Here is a 14,768-nt window from a genome sequence, read left to right as displayed (position 1 = left end):
CACTTCTGCGTTGTGGAATTCAATGACGTGTGTGTGTGTGTGTGTGTGTGTGTGTGTGTGTGTGTGTGTGTGTTATTGTCAACATTACCACCACCATCAGAAGTAACATGACTGTTGTCAACATTATCACCACGAACGCCACCAAGACTACACTATGACTACTCTCAGAATAGTTATGACTGGCTATTATCACCGTCGTGTACTCTGTAGCCAAATCGGAACACCAGAGGAAGAGACGGACACGTGAAATAAGGAAAGGGTTAGAGATATTTCGGGAATTTACTTGTAGCTTGCGTAGGATCCTCTCTCCTTGGCGTCCTCCACTCTTTGGATTGACAAAGACGAGTAGTGGCTGACCTTCGGATGTTATTGTGATCTGGAACGACATTGGCTGCGCCACCTGAAAAAAGCGCGGGAAATCTCTTTAGTTGTCGACATCTTCCAACGCGGAGTATGTCTAACAATTACAAAACGAATAGCGGGGCCTTTTCTCTACTAAAGTTCGAAATTTGTGTTTTATTTTCGTGTAGTCTGCCAGTCTTAGGCAAAAAAAAAAAAAAAAAAAAAAAAAAAAAAAAAAAAAAAAAAAAAAAAAAAAAAAAAAATCCCCGCTGGAACCCATTCAGGCGCGGGGCCCAATTTGATCAAATCTGTCAAGTGGGCTTTAAAACAAGCCCTGCACATTACTAAAATGGACAGAAGTAGAGCAGTTGCACCCAGGAAACAAGTTCTTTGTCACTATCTGTGTTGAGGTTGTGGTATTTGGCAAGTAAGAGACCTCTGCCATGCTTGAAAGAAAATAATTTTCTTTTAATTTGTAAAAACCAAGACTTGTTTGTTTGTGCTTTTTCAATCACCTATGACTTGGCAAACACACACTAAAACACACACAGAAGGCTGAAATAATTTCAGTATCGCTGCGCTGCGAGTCATTACTCCAACTCTCGTGGGCGAGGAGTTGGGTGTGTGTGTGTGCGTGCAAGGTCACAGCATTACCTATAGCTCGGTCATATATGAGCTCTGAGCTCTCTTCTGGGAGGGAAATATCTGTCGATCACGAGTCCAACAAGTGATCCAAGACGATAGTGAATCACACACAGGTACCCCATGTAAGCAGTGTCGAGAAACATGTCCCTCGATACTTTTTGTGTACGAGTACAGTCTTGGTCTCCGAGAGAATATTACAAATCGTTACCCTAAACCAACGGAGTCTCTTTTTTCTATTCCTCTTACAAAAACTACGAATGGTGGATTTACTCTTTGGTTATACGAATGCTAAAATAATTTCCATATCAATCATTATGTTAGCAAAGCGTCGATTAGATTCTGTCTCCAAGGAACGTCAACGGCAGTGACAGGGTTGAACAATGTTCGGTGGCTCACTGCAAGAAGATTCGCGTGTGAAGATGTCTTCGTCTGGGAACAAGGAGTCAAGGTTCGGGTTTCTTTGTTATGCTATGTTAATTTAGACCTTGTAAAGTGACACCTAAAGTATCTTTATATCAAGACAGCTGATTGCCGGGCGCAGAGGAGTCCTTCCCACCAGCAGTGACAACGACACGACATCTCAGCCGTCGCGCGACATGACGTCATGATGAAGGAGTGTCACCATTGGTGGAATCAGCCTTGGCACATTCTACGGTTGCCTTTCGTCAGCATTGGCAAACACTTTTTACCTTTAGAAAACTGGATTTTACTTTTTTTCTTTACTAACATCAGTCTGGTTTATGTGCTTATCTAATTCACAGACAATTTTCTTAAATACAGCCAGACTTCTATTTTCTGATGGCGAACATTCGCCAGGGATGGTAAAAGTTTGTCAAATTATGGCCTTTTGTATTAACCTCATTCTTTCAATACACCAATATACTACATCAATTAATGAAGCTATTGTACAAAACACAATTCAAATTACGTTTAGTGCGAATAAATAAATATTGGAGGGAGCCAAATTGCATCTGTATACATTATGCTGTAAATTAATTTAAAAGAAGTAATCTATGTAGAATAGCAAGGATAAGTGAGACGATGTGAAATTAAAAAATAGAGGAATGATTGATATGTATTATAAATATTATTAGTGACCTTGCGACCACCTGCCGAGTGCGCATAAACGTGCGTCTTAATTTCGCGCCAAGTATCTCGGGCGGTTGAAACTGGTTTAGTGGTTGATCGGAGAAGGTCTTTTTACTGCCGGTGACATTTAACGCCTTCTTTAGCCAAAGGGCTATTTACACAGCCAAACGGTTTGTCAAACACGTGTTTCAAGTGATGTTTGACCATGTGAATAGTGTATTTAGTTGTCAAACACGTTTGTCAAACGGTTGGAAGCAAGTCTGGCTGAGCCTGACTTAGAGGGCGGCCGCAAGCGACATGACATCAGCAAACAGTTTGATCGTGAGAACGACGGTCAAAAATCAAACCTTAGTAGCTATTCACGCCTTGAAGTGAAAACAATAATTACAAACTCTGTCGAAAGCATGGGCATGGAAGAATATAGAGAACATCTAGCTTTATGAAAGGTGAAATAAATAGAATATGCTAATAAAATAGCTAGATATAAGGGGTTATCCGGCTCTAATCTTAAATCGAGTAAGTTAGTATGTGAATTTTGGTCTCTTTTCACCAATCCCTTGTCCACTTCGATCTTCTTTTCTTTTTCCTTAATGTCACCACTAAACCAGTAGCAATTCATAAGTCTTGGTCAAGAGGCATCTTTGCTTAACAGCTGCACAAGTCACACACATGTTGGATCGTTTAGTTTGACCGTCTGACACCTCTTGACAAATCGGTTTGACAAACCGGGTTTGTTAGACCGTTTGACCGTGTAAATGGCCCATAATACGATAACATTTTATTCGATATATGAAATCTGTTTCAAAAGAGGTTAACTGTATTCTGCCAGTTTTCGCAAGCCATCATTTTCATCCCATGGAGTCGTGTTGGGTGCGTGGTCTGACCTGAACAAAACAATTCTATTCAGTTTAAGGAAATCTAAGATCCAAGACTTTCATGTGATTCACAACGGTCTTGGATCAAATGTTGGACTCGTAATCGACAAATATTACCTTTCCGGATAAAAGCTTAAGCTCATAAGAACTATATGACCCGATCTACAGGTAATTCTGGCCTTACATGCACACACATCCAATGTGTGTGTGTGTGTGTGTGTGTGTGTGTGTGTGTGTGTGTGTGTGTGTGTGTGCGCGCGCGTCAGGCCCTTCCATTTAACAAACAATGGTTGTATACTTTACAAAGGTGACATTGATTTCCGTTCACAATTTTTCATACTTTTATTTGTTTCTTTATTTTACATTATTATCTATTTATTTATCTATTCATTTATTCATCTATATACGATATATTCTAGATGAGCTAATAATTTGACAGATGGTCGAAGAATAAATGATCACTAAGATAGAATAAGATTAAACAATTAGAGAAAATCTAACGGGATTATTTGTGAACAATATTAGAGAGAGAGAGAGAGAGAGAGAGAGAGAGAGAGAGAGAGAGAGAGAGAGAGAGAGAGAGAGAGAGAGAGAGAGAGAGAGAGAAAACGACACTACTCAGGTTCTTTGCTTACTTTGTCCGTTGGGCCGAGGCTGTGATCGAGGCCGGGCGTGGACTCGGAGCGGTCGAGGCCACCCTTCTTCTCCTTGCTGATGGAGCGCTGCCGGTCGAGCACGATCGGGCAGATGGACGTTGGCGGGAGGATGTGCAGACGATGGTCTCCGAGGTTGCAGTCCGGTTTGACGTGCGGCGCGCAGCGGTTGTGCAGCTGCGTGTAAGGAGGAAAAGAAATATAAAAGACAAATAGGTAATTAATAATGATGATGATAATAATAATAATAATAATAATGACAATAATAATAATAATAGTAATAACAAAGACAATGATAATAGTAATAATAATAATAACAGTAACAATAATGAAAATTATAATAATGATAATCATAACATTGATAATGTCAATGATAATTATAATAATGATGATAATAATAGTAATAATAATAATAATGATAGTAATAACAATGATAATAATAATTATAATAATACTCTATATATACTGAGAGCTTTTTCTCCCTCATAAGGGAGGTAGCTAAGTCAGAGGCACGTACCTATTCCAACCCATTTCACAATAATAATGATAATATTGATAATAGTAATAGTAATAACAACAACAATAATAATGATAATAATAATAATAATAGTAATAATAGTAATAACAATAATAATAATGATGATAATCACAATCAGTGTTGGGCTTTTTTTGGGGTGGGAGGGGAGTACATCAGATTCTCAATTTCATATATTTTTATGTTTACTATTTGGAGTGAGGGGTGGTGAATGGGAATGGAGTATGTGGGGATGCAATGGGTGGGAGTGGATTTATGCCTTTGACTTAGGCTGCCTCCTTTGTAAGGGACAAAAAAAGCCGCTGGTATATGTATGTATGTATGTATGTGTATTATTTGTATTAATGGAGATGTGATTTCTTAGCCCAATTTCTGGTCACAGCCTCATCACTGGACTTGAAACAGAATAACCTATTTGTCTTTATATTTCAAAGAACGGCTAATAAGCAAATGGATTTATAAATGGGTAAATAAATGAGAAAATAATAAAACAAGTGAATTAATCATTATATAAAGAAATGCATAAGTATATAAGTTGATATATTAATAGATAAACAAAATATTTGATAAATACATAAACGAAATATTAATGAACAAAATATTCGCTGAGGGCCGTTGCGGAGAGGAAAGCAAGACGTCACACCCCGACCCACGCACCCACCCTACCACCACCTCCTCGGAAGGCGGTACTCACTCTGAGACGACACCATCGACAGTGAAGACCCGTTATGCCGTTGTAGCTCTTGATCTTTTTCCGACACCTGCTGCACTTGCCAGCGCAATTCCCCTCAACCCAGTGGTGCTGCATGGTGGGCGAGGACCTTTTGCTCTTGACGTAGGTAGCGATGCACGATGCAGGCGCCCTCTGGACACACCGTTCATGCACTGTGTACTTGCAGACTGCGAACATAAAGCACAGACCAAAATCTGTCAACGCAGGAAGAATGGTGGAACGAAAGAATATATAAATAGCTATAGCCTCGTTGACAAGGGGCTAGTTTAGTAGCCGCTAGTGCTAATTGCAAGTTAACTTACCCCGGCAAGTAAGTGTTGACACTAGGATAGTTTGGAGGTAAGTTTAGTTTACTACTTTCCGTTGACATTGGAGCAAGCAGAGGGGTAGTTTACGAGTCGCTAACACTAGCAGTTACTAAACCAGCCCCGTGTCAACGAAGCTTATCACAAAAAGGGCTCAATTCCCCTCGAAGGGATGTTGTCGGATCAGATATTTTTTTCTTTCACTCTATGTAAATAAGAAAATGTTTGAAACAAATTTGTGCATTCCGAAATGAACGTCCACCACAGCTGAAACACTATGGATGTATATATATATAATATATATATAAATATATATATATATATATATATATATATATATATATATATATATATATATATATATATATATATATATAGATATATATATGTATATATATACATATATATATATATATATATATATATATATATGTATGTATGTATGTATATATAACCACACAAACACTGAATGGTGCCCAGTGCAGATATTAATTTTTTTTTCAACCACATTAACTTTTCACTTTAATTCCATGTCATCACGATCGAGACTGACAATGTGCTCGACGGAGACATTTCAGTTTCCGCATATGTCTCCGTCAAGCGCATTGTCAGTCTTAATCGTGATGACATGGAATTAAAGTGAAAAGTTAATGTGGTTGAATATATATATATATATATATATATGTATATATATATATATATATATGTATATATATACATATATATGTATACATATATATACATATATATATATATATATAGAATGTATTATATATATGTGGGTGTGTGTGTATATATAAATATATATATAAATATGTATATATATATACATACATATATATATATATATATATATATATATATATATATATATATCACAACTAACAGCACAGTCGGACGAAAGAAAGTTGAGTAAGTGAAACTATATATTTCGATTGCTAACTGCAATCCTTTTCAGTTAGCTGTGATTTACAAATATGTTACTACATTTCTCACTAGTGATATATATATATATATATAAATATATATATATATATATATATATATATATATATATATATATCACAACTAACACCACAGTCGGACGACGGAAAGAGTTGAGGAAGTGAAACTATATATTTCGATCGCTAACTGCAATCCTCTTCAGTTAGTTGTGATTTACAAATGTGTTACTACATTCCTCACCAGTGAGATATATATATATATATATATATATATATATATATATATATATATATATATATATATATATATATATATATATATTGCGATCACACGATTGGCTGAGAACAGTGTGCATTCCACAATGTTATCCTCGATCAGTGATGTACTCAACCTTGTATAATCCCCAAACACACCCTAGAAACAAGGTCTTACTACTTACACACACACGACAGTCCCTTCTTGCCGAGGCCTACGAGCATGTTGAGGCAGAGATTACAGTAAGCAGGTTTGCTGAAGTGCTTCAGTCTCCAGACGTGCTGACCGTCATCTTTCACATTCTGTAACAGAATCAGTGGTACACAGTGACGGATTTAGGATAAAAGAATTGTGGGGGGTGGGGCTAACAAGTTTTGTGAATATAGATGACACTTGGGGAGGTAACCTGAATTTTGTGAATATAGATGACGGTTTGGGGGGGCTACCCTGAATTTTGTGAGTATAGATGGCGCTTTGGGGGGTTAACCTGATTTTTGTGAGTATAGATGACGCTTTGGGGGTTAACTTGAATTCTGTGAGTGTGGATGACGGTTTGGGAAGTAATCTGAATTTTGTCAGTATAGATGACGCTTTGGGAGGTAACCTGAATTTTGTGAATATTGATGATGCTTTCGGGCGGGGGGCCAACTTAAATTTTGTAAATATAGATGACGCTTGGGGGATTAACCAGAATTTTGTAAATATAGATGATACTTTGGGGGGCTAACCTGAATTTTGTAAATATAGATGGCGCTTTTAAACAGATGTACTTTGTTGCATGAATACGATGATTTTGAATATAAAATGAAGTATATGTTCTCATTTGATTTAGTTTCTTTTAAAATATTGGGCAAAAGTAATACTTAATCTTACATTTTTAAAGATTTGCCCTATATAATGTGTTGAATATCCTTTCACTTATTTTCACTGAAGTGTTTTATTAAATACTGGAAAAAATTCTGCCACTGTATTACTGCTTTTTGCAACATACGTTTACACGAGGCAGGGTTCTTGACTTGTTATGAGATAACGAAAGATTTTATTTTATTTTATTTATTTATTTATCTATTTTTTTTTTTTATTGGGTTCAGTCTCCTCAGCCCAGCACCCCTGGGTCCGTCTTTGGTAGAGCAGGGAACCTTTAGCAGATGTGTCTCAAGCAGGTGTGGTTTATTGTGCTGGTAATAACCCCAGGTGTGTGGTGAATGGTATTGTTACCTTTATCTGAAACATGAACAACACTGGTTCTATAGAATGTATAATTTGCTTTATTGAAATTAGTCATGAAAAAATCAGGTATGCTTTATGGATTGCTTTATCAAATGCGTGCACATACACGCGCACGCGCACACAGGATCTCTCGGAGGAAACTCAAAGTTAAAAGAAAACACGAACGAGGGTAATTCAATAACTAACCTAATGTAATAACAGGGGAAAGTTTGGATGGGGCCAGAAACGTGCAGAGGGAAAAATATGACACAAAAGAATCGATAACAGGAGAATTCATAACAAAACTAAAAGTACGAAGACACTTGCGAGAGGTTGGGAATGTAAACAATGACGAACGACAGCGAGAAGAGCGGATACACCATGAGTGAACAAATTGATCGAGTTGAAGTAAATAGAAACATTGAGGTTATTAGAACTCATGGAGTTTAAAAAGTTAAATAAACTTAAGAAAATTTTATTAAGATAATCAAAAATTCATTATCGTTATCACTAAAAAATTACTTAATAAATCCAGAAAAAATGAGGAAAAAAAACGGTAGTGATAAGATGGAGTTGGGGGCAATTACAAAAAATATAGGGGACGGAAAATACAGTTTGTAAAGAAAAGATAGAAGAGATAAAACGAGAGGTTTAATGATAACAATGAAAAAAGAAGCATAGATAATGTGGAAATAGGAGAAGGTAAGATTGAAATATTGAATATCAAAATAAATAAGGGGATTTAGTCAAATATATTGCGATGGAGCATGCCCACATCTCAAAACAAGATCATGATATGAGGTCGGATACCAAGAAATTTTGTTACACACGACAACTTTCTAGAAAATTGTGATAATGTGGTCCTGGTGGGAGACTTCAATCATGGGAGGATGAACTAAGTGTGGGAAACAAACACACACACACACACACACACACACACACACACACACACACACACACACACACACACACACACACACACACACATATATATATATATATATATATATGTATATATATATATGTATGTATATATATATATATATGTGTGTGTGTATATATATATATATATATATATATATATATATATATATATATATATATATATAGATATATATATACATGATATATGGCGTTAAATGAATACAAGATAAACAGTGTATATGGAAAGGAGGACTTACCGCATCGAGGCCAAGGAGCACAAGGAGCGGAATGGTGGTCAGGCCGCCACGCTTCCACTCCTCGAGGGAGACGGTGCCGTCCTGGTCGTAGTCGATCTCGGCCAGCATGTCCGTTAGGATCTGCGAGAGCAACAGAGAAGGAAACGAGATGTCACCCTTGAAGATCAGCACCTTTCCGTAAGGTGGGAATAGTGTGTGTATGGGTAAGGGCGGGTTTTTACTGGTGCTACACATATATGTATGTATATATATATATATATATACTCACACACACAAATATGATTCGGTTTAACGTCGCGGACTTCCCCTGTCAGGAGACCAGGACGGTCCCCCTTACAAAGGATTTTGCAGCGTGTCCTTGGTCCAACTCGCTGGCGGCAAGAGTAAAACTGGCGTCACTTCGTCCTCCGCCAAAAGTAGCGACGTTCTAACCCGCTTAGTCAGTGAGCATCCTTTAATTGTATACATATATATATATATATATATATATATATATATATATATATATATATATATATATATATATATATATATACGTACTTCAACGATAAACTTTAGGGATACATCCCACAGCAAAAACCAAACCCATTTTATTCTGTACCAAAATCTTATCTTGAAAACAGTGTTGTAGACTGAGTCACTACACATTGGAACCAATCGAACACCTTCCCTGTCCCTTTCCTCCTTCTTCTTCATCAGTCAGTTGATTTCTTATGGTAAGGTAACAATACAGTCCAACCAGAATCCGAATCGGTGTTCAGTTGGCTACAAAGCGCACTGACTTGGACTGCACCGTTTTCAAAATGGAGTTGTTCGAAAGGGGACGTATGTAGTAATTTGTGTAGTAGATTGGTATGTTCCATATAAATTAGGACCCTTGGTTGGTCGTAACTTGGGGTTACAATGAACTGTTACAGGGGTCACTGTGACCCAGAAACGGAAATGGGATTGGAAGTGATGAAAACCCGAACCAGTAGATCGCCAGATTGCTTGATGATTAAAGAACCGGATGACTTCAGAAGTGATATTGGGTGGCGTGGTTAATGAATGTTTTAGTATGAATTACGTGGACAGCAAATGATAAAGTAATAACACCACCCCCACTCACCCTTCACTTTGGATAAACGACAGCAAGGAACGCAGCCACCTGTGTTCGTCCCTAAGGCGTACAGGTGTTAACCTCCATTAGTTATTATGCTCGATGGCCTTGTGGGTTAGAGCGTCGCCACTTGCGGCGTGGGTCGAGGTGATGGCAGTTGGAATTCTGCCGCTAGCGAGTTGGACCAAGGGCATGGTACATTAAATTCCACGCTGCAAAGCCCTCTGTAAGGGGGACGGTCCTGATCGGAGGAGTTTGGCAACGTTAAATCGAATCGATCATTACGCACCAGTGACTTTGGCACACCAGTTCTTGTGCTTATGGGAATGTTCCTCATGACAGATGCTTCAGGTTCCTCTGAGCGGAAAACCCACAGACCCAAAGCGTCTGGCAAAACATTCCTCAGGTTCTCCCATCTCCCTCTCTGCGAAGAAACCTTTGACTGTCTTCTATGGTGCATGAGTTCGGGGGAGCAGTCGCCGGTTGTCAGTGAAAATGAAGGGGGGTTAGTAAGGATAAAAGAAATCTTGGGCTCAGTCCGGAGACCGAGTGACAGCCCCCCAAGGATGCGTTTTTAAACGGAAGTAAGGATGTTGGTGGACTTTGAAGATGGACTAGTAGTGAAAAAACAGTGGAGAATGGGTTGAGTTTATATATATATATGGAAATAAACTCATCTGCTGGGATTCGAACCCTTGCCTAGCGGCTTGCGTCTTATAAGACAAAGACCTTACCAACCATGTCAAATGACACAAACACTTGTCGGAATATATATATATATATATATATATATATATATATATATATATATATATATATATATATATATATATATATTCTTTCTTTTTAGAGGTGATATGCAATGCGATAAGGGTAGATAGCTGTACCACAATGCATGAGAGAGAGAGAGAGAGAGAGAGAGAGAGAGAGAGAGAGAGAGAGAGAGAGAGAGAGAGAGAGAGAGAGAGAGAGAGAGAGAGAGAGAGAGAGAGAGAGAGAGAGAGAGAGAGAGAGAGGGACAGAGAGAAAGAAGAGAGAGATAGAGAGAAGAGCGAGAGTTTTTTTTTGTATAATCTTTTTACGCTCATGGAGCGAGAAACCTAGTACAGTAGGCAATTTCTATTTATACGAATACATAGTGTGCGTTATACGCAGGTCACGTTGCTGCGTACAGTGAAGCTGTACGGCAATAATAAGAGAGAGAGAAGAGAGAGAGAGAGAGAGAGAGAGAGAGAGAGAGAGAGAGAGAGAGAGAGAGGAGAGAGAGAGAGAGAGAGAGAGAGAGAGACTTACAGGACGGAGTTCGGTGACATCCCATCCGAGGTAGTCAGCCACCTGGATCATCTGCGTCACGATGAGATCCATTTCCTGCAAAGAAGAAACAAATCCATCAATCCATCCATCCATCCATCAATCGACGAGAATTCTTATTACACAGACTCTTAATTCCATAACTAAGATTCCCGCCTTCTGGCATCCAATGACACATTTCATATTATCTATGAATTTCTGAAGCTTATACACTCTACAATGTAAAATTCTAAGTAATGTTCTCAAGAAGACGAAACATATAGGACCTGTAGTCTAAGGCTCTAGGGAATATCTTCTACATTTGGGTGACGTCAGGAATTGTTAGCAGTGACAACAGGGTGGAAAAAGAAAGAGACAATTGGAATGTGGAGGCATCACCATGGTATTGGTTTGATTGTTTGCTTTCATCATTTTCTGGTCCAGTCGCTGTTGGAATACAATGCCAAGTTTGTCACACGTTTGCTGCAGGATGGCAGGGCATTGCAGGTAGTCGTTATTACCAGCAAAGAAGAAGAAGAAGAAAAGAGGCAGTGGGCGTTTTTCAAATATTCTCCAATTATATACTGATATTGTTTGCGTAAGTGTGCGTGTGTGTGGGATTCACCGTGGTCTTGGATCACGTGTTGGACTCGTGATCGACAGCTATTTCCCTCCCAGAAGAGAGCTCAGAGCTCATGTATGACCGATCTATGAGTAGTGCTGTAACCTTACACGCACACACTCCCCCCAACTCCCCGCCCACTGGAGTTGGAGTAACTACTTGCAGTGCAGCGATACTGAAATTATTTCAGCCCTAGGCGGGATTCTAAATCGGACCACCGTAGTGGCAGCCGGGAACTCTACCAACTGCGCCACGAGTGTGTGTGTGTGTGTGTGTGTATGTGCATGTGTGTGTGCGTGTGTGTGTGCGCGCGCGCTCGCCTTGGGTTAGGTACAATTCACAATCTGTCCACCGAAATGGCTGTGAGTCACGCAAATGCTTGACCACCACAATGCATTATGCACTCGGGCAATCACGTTTATGTAGGTCTTGCAATCATGCATTGTCGTTGATGATTGCGCGCATGCCAATGGTTGTGCACTAGTGTATGTGTATATTTACTAGTCAAAGTACGTTACCAACTATCGTGGAGTTGGCTATGACTCCTCCACAACGAATCACGAAATGTAAACCAAAATTCGATGAGGAAGAAATTGTCCGCGTTTTCATCATTTCTGTTCCACTCGGAAATTAGGCGTAGGATAATCTCGTTACTAGGTAGTCGGCAACCAGCATAATAATGCGCATCTGGCATCGGAGAGGCTACACTGCAGTAACGGAAGTAACAAGGTAACTTGTAATGTTTACAGAGTACACAGGGCACAGGTATTTTGTTGTAAAGTATTACTGCCGATATCCGAATCAGACCAACTACCTATCAGTCTATGTGTGTATATATATATATATATATATATACACACATATATATATGTTTGTGTGTGTGTGTGTGTATGTGTGTGTGTGTCGGTGGGTGGGTGTTGGTGGGTGTGAGTGTAATTCACAATAGTCTTGGATCACGTGTTGGACTCGTGATCGACAGCTAATACCTTCCAGGATGAGAGCTCGGAGCTCATATATGACCGATCTATAGGTAATGATGTGACCTCTCTCTCTCTCTCTCTCTCACACACACACAGACACACAACTCCCCATCCACGAGAGTTGGAGTAACGGCTCACAGTGCAGCGATACTGAAATTATTTCAGCCCTGGGCGGGACTCGAACTCAGACCGCTGGGCTAGCAGTTACGAACGCTACCACTGCACCGTTGAGCCGTGTGGTTCACCATAGTTTTGGATCACGTTTTGGACTCGTGATTGACAGCTACTACCCTCCAGAATGAGAGCTCATAGCTCATGTATGACCGATTTATGAGTAATGATGTGGCCTGACACACACACACACACACACACACACACACACACACACACACACACACACACACACACACACACACACACACACACACACACACACAATTCCCCACCCACGAGAGTTGGAGTAACGCCTCGCAGTGCAGTGATACTGAAATTATTTCAGCCCTGGGCGGGATTCGAACTCGGACCGCTGGGTTAGCAGTTATGAACGCTACCAGTACGCCGTCGAGGCGTGTGATTCACCGTGGTCTTGGATCACGTGTTGGGCTCGTGATCGACAGCTATCTCCCTCCCGTAAGAGGGCTCAGAGCTCATAATATGATCGATCTATGGGTAATGTTGTGACCTTACACGCACACACACTCCCAACTCCCCGCCCACAAGAGTTGGAGTAACGACGCGCAGCGTCGCGATATTGAAATTATTTCAGCCTGGGCGGGATTCGAACCCGGACCACCGTAGTCGTAGCCGGGAACTCTACCACTGTTGTGTGTGTGTATGTGTGTGTGTGATTCACCATGGACTTGGATCACTTGTTGAATTCGTGATCGACAGCCGTTAATCACCCGGAAGAGAGCTCAGAGTTCATATATGACCGATCTATGGGTAATGTTGTGACCTTACACGCACACACACTCCCAACTCCCCGCCCACAAGAGTTGGAGTAACGACGCGCAGCGTCGCGATATTGAAATTATTTCAGCTCTGGGCGGGATTCGAACCTGGACCACCGTAGTGGTAGCCGGGAACTCTACCACTGTTGTGTGTGTGTGTGTGTGTGTGTGTGTGTGTGTGTGTGTGTGTGTGTGTGTGTGTGTGTGTGTGTGTGTGTGTGTGTGTGTGTGTGTGTGTGTGTGTGTGTGTGTGGATGGGGAACATGTGCATGACTGGGGTGGGGGGCACTGACCAAGAGTTTTTCATGAAGTGGACACATGTATGCATGACGTTTAGTGAGTGAGTCATACACTGAAGCTGACATGACAGAGCAATTGAGAGACAAAGAACAGGCACATGCAGGTGACGTTCACAATCGACACGAATATGGATGTCTGACGACAACCTAGATAGGACACTGGAGAAACTTCGAAAGGACACTTCGTCTGCACAATCTGGGATGATATAGTTCCAGTAATGTCATAAAAAGAAGTTGGGTGGATTGAGGCGCCTTATTCCAGTGTTTGGTCGGCATTACCAGCGCTTCTTTCCTTGGGTACAACATCGTCTTGAAGAGCAGGGACTACATTTTCTTTATGTTATCAATCATGAAATAATGCTGTGTTATTCGGATCCGTAGGGGTGCGACTAAAGTCCTTAAGATAACGTCGTCATAAAATTTATGTATGGAGTCAAGGCTTATTCCAATAGAAACTAGTTTGATTTAAAATGAATTAGCATAATATATTATGATCTAACCTGATTTAGTATGATTAAGTATGATTTAGTATAATTTAGTATGATTTTCTATAATTTCTCTGATGATCCAAATCCCTGATCAGGGATGTATAATGAGCATATTTCATGGTACTAAACTCGTTCATCAACATTTAATGAATTACCCTTAATAGGATCACATATATAAGAAGTGAAATGTCTGAGAGTGACAGATGACACTGAAACACGGCATAGAAGCAACACTTGGAGTGGACATTTTGGATAAACGCTTAGGCCGGCCAC

The 14,768-nt window shown here is 39.8% G+C and overlaps 1 protein-coding gene across 2 annotated transcripts in view; it reads right to left on the bottom strand.

Annotated features, from left to right (window-relative positions):
• Dgk (diacyl glycerol kinase 1) overlaps nt 1–14,768 on the bottom strand; it is an 80,831-nt gene that overhangs the window by 16,847 nt on the left and 49,216 nt on the right. For both annotated transcript variants that reach the window (XM_076213419.1, XM_076213420.1), the window contains exons 9-14: nt 11,160–11,234; nt 8,768–8,887; nt 6,562–6,679; nt 4,834–5,039; nt 3,587–3,781; nt 284–400 (exon numbers count right to left, since the gene is read on the bottom strand). In XM_076213419.1, coding sequence (XP_076069534.1) covers nt 284–400; nt 3,587–3,781; nt 4,834–5,039; nt 6,562–6,679; nt 8,768–8,887; nt 11,160–11,234 — 831 coding nt within the window. The remainder of the gene's footprint in view (nt 1–283; nt 401–3,586; nt 3,782–4,833; nt 5,040–6,561; nt 6,680–8,767; nt 8,888–11,159; nt 11,235–14,768) is intronic.

The sequence above is a fragment of the Oratosquilla oratoria genome, chromosome 31 (assembly GCF_046742065.1).
Source record: "Oratosquilla oratoria isolate Oo_2021 chromosome 31, ASM4674206v1, whole genome shotgun sequence".
NCBI classification, from domain to species: Eukaryota; Metazoa; Arthropoda; class Malacostraca; order Stomatopoda; family Squillidae; genus Oratosquilla; species Oratosquilla oratoria.
The sequence above is the reverse complement of the archived record's forward strand: the minus strand, read 5'-3'. Positions and strand labels throughout refer to the sequence as shown.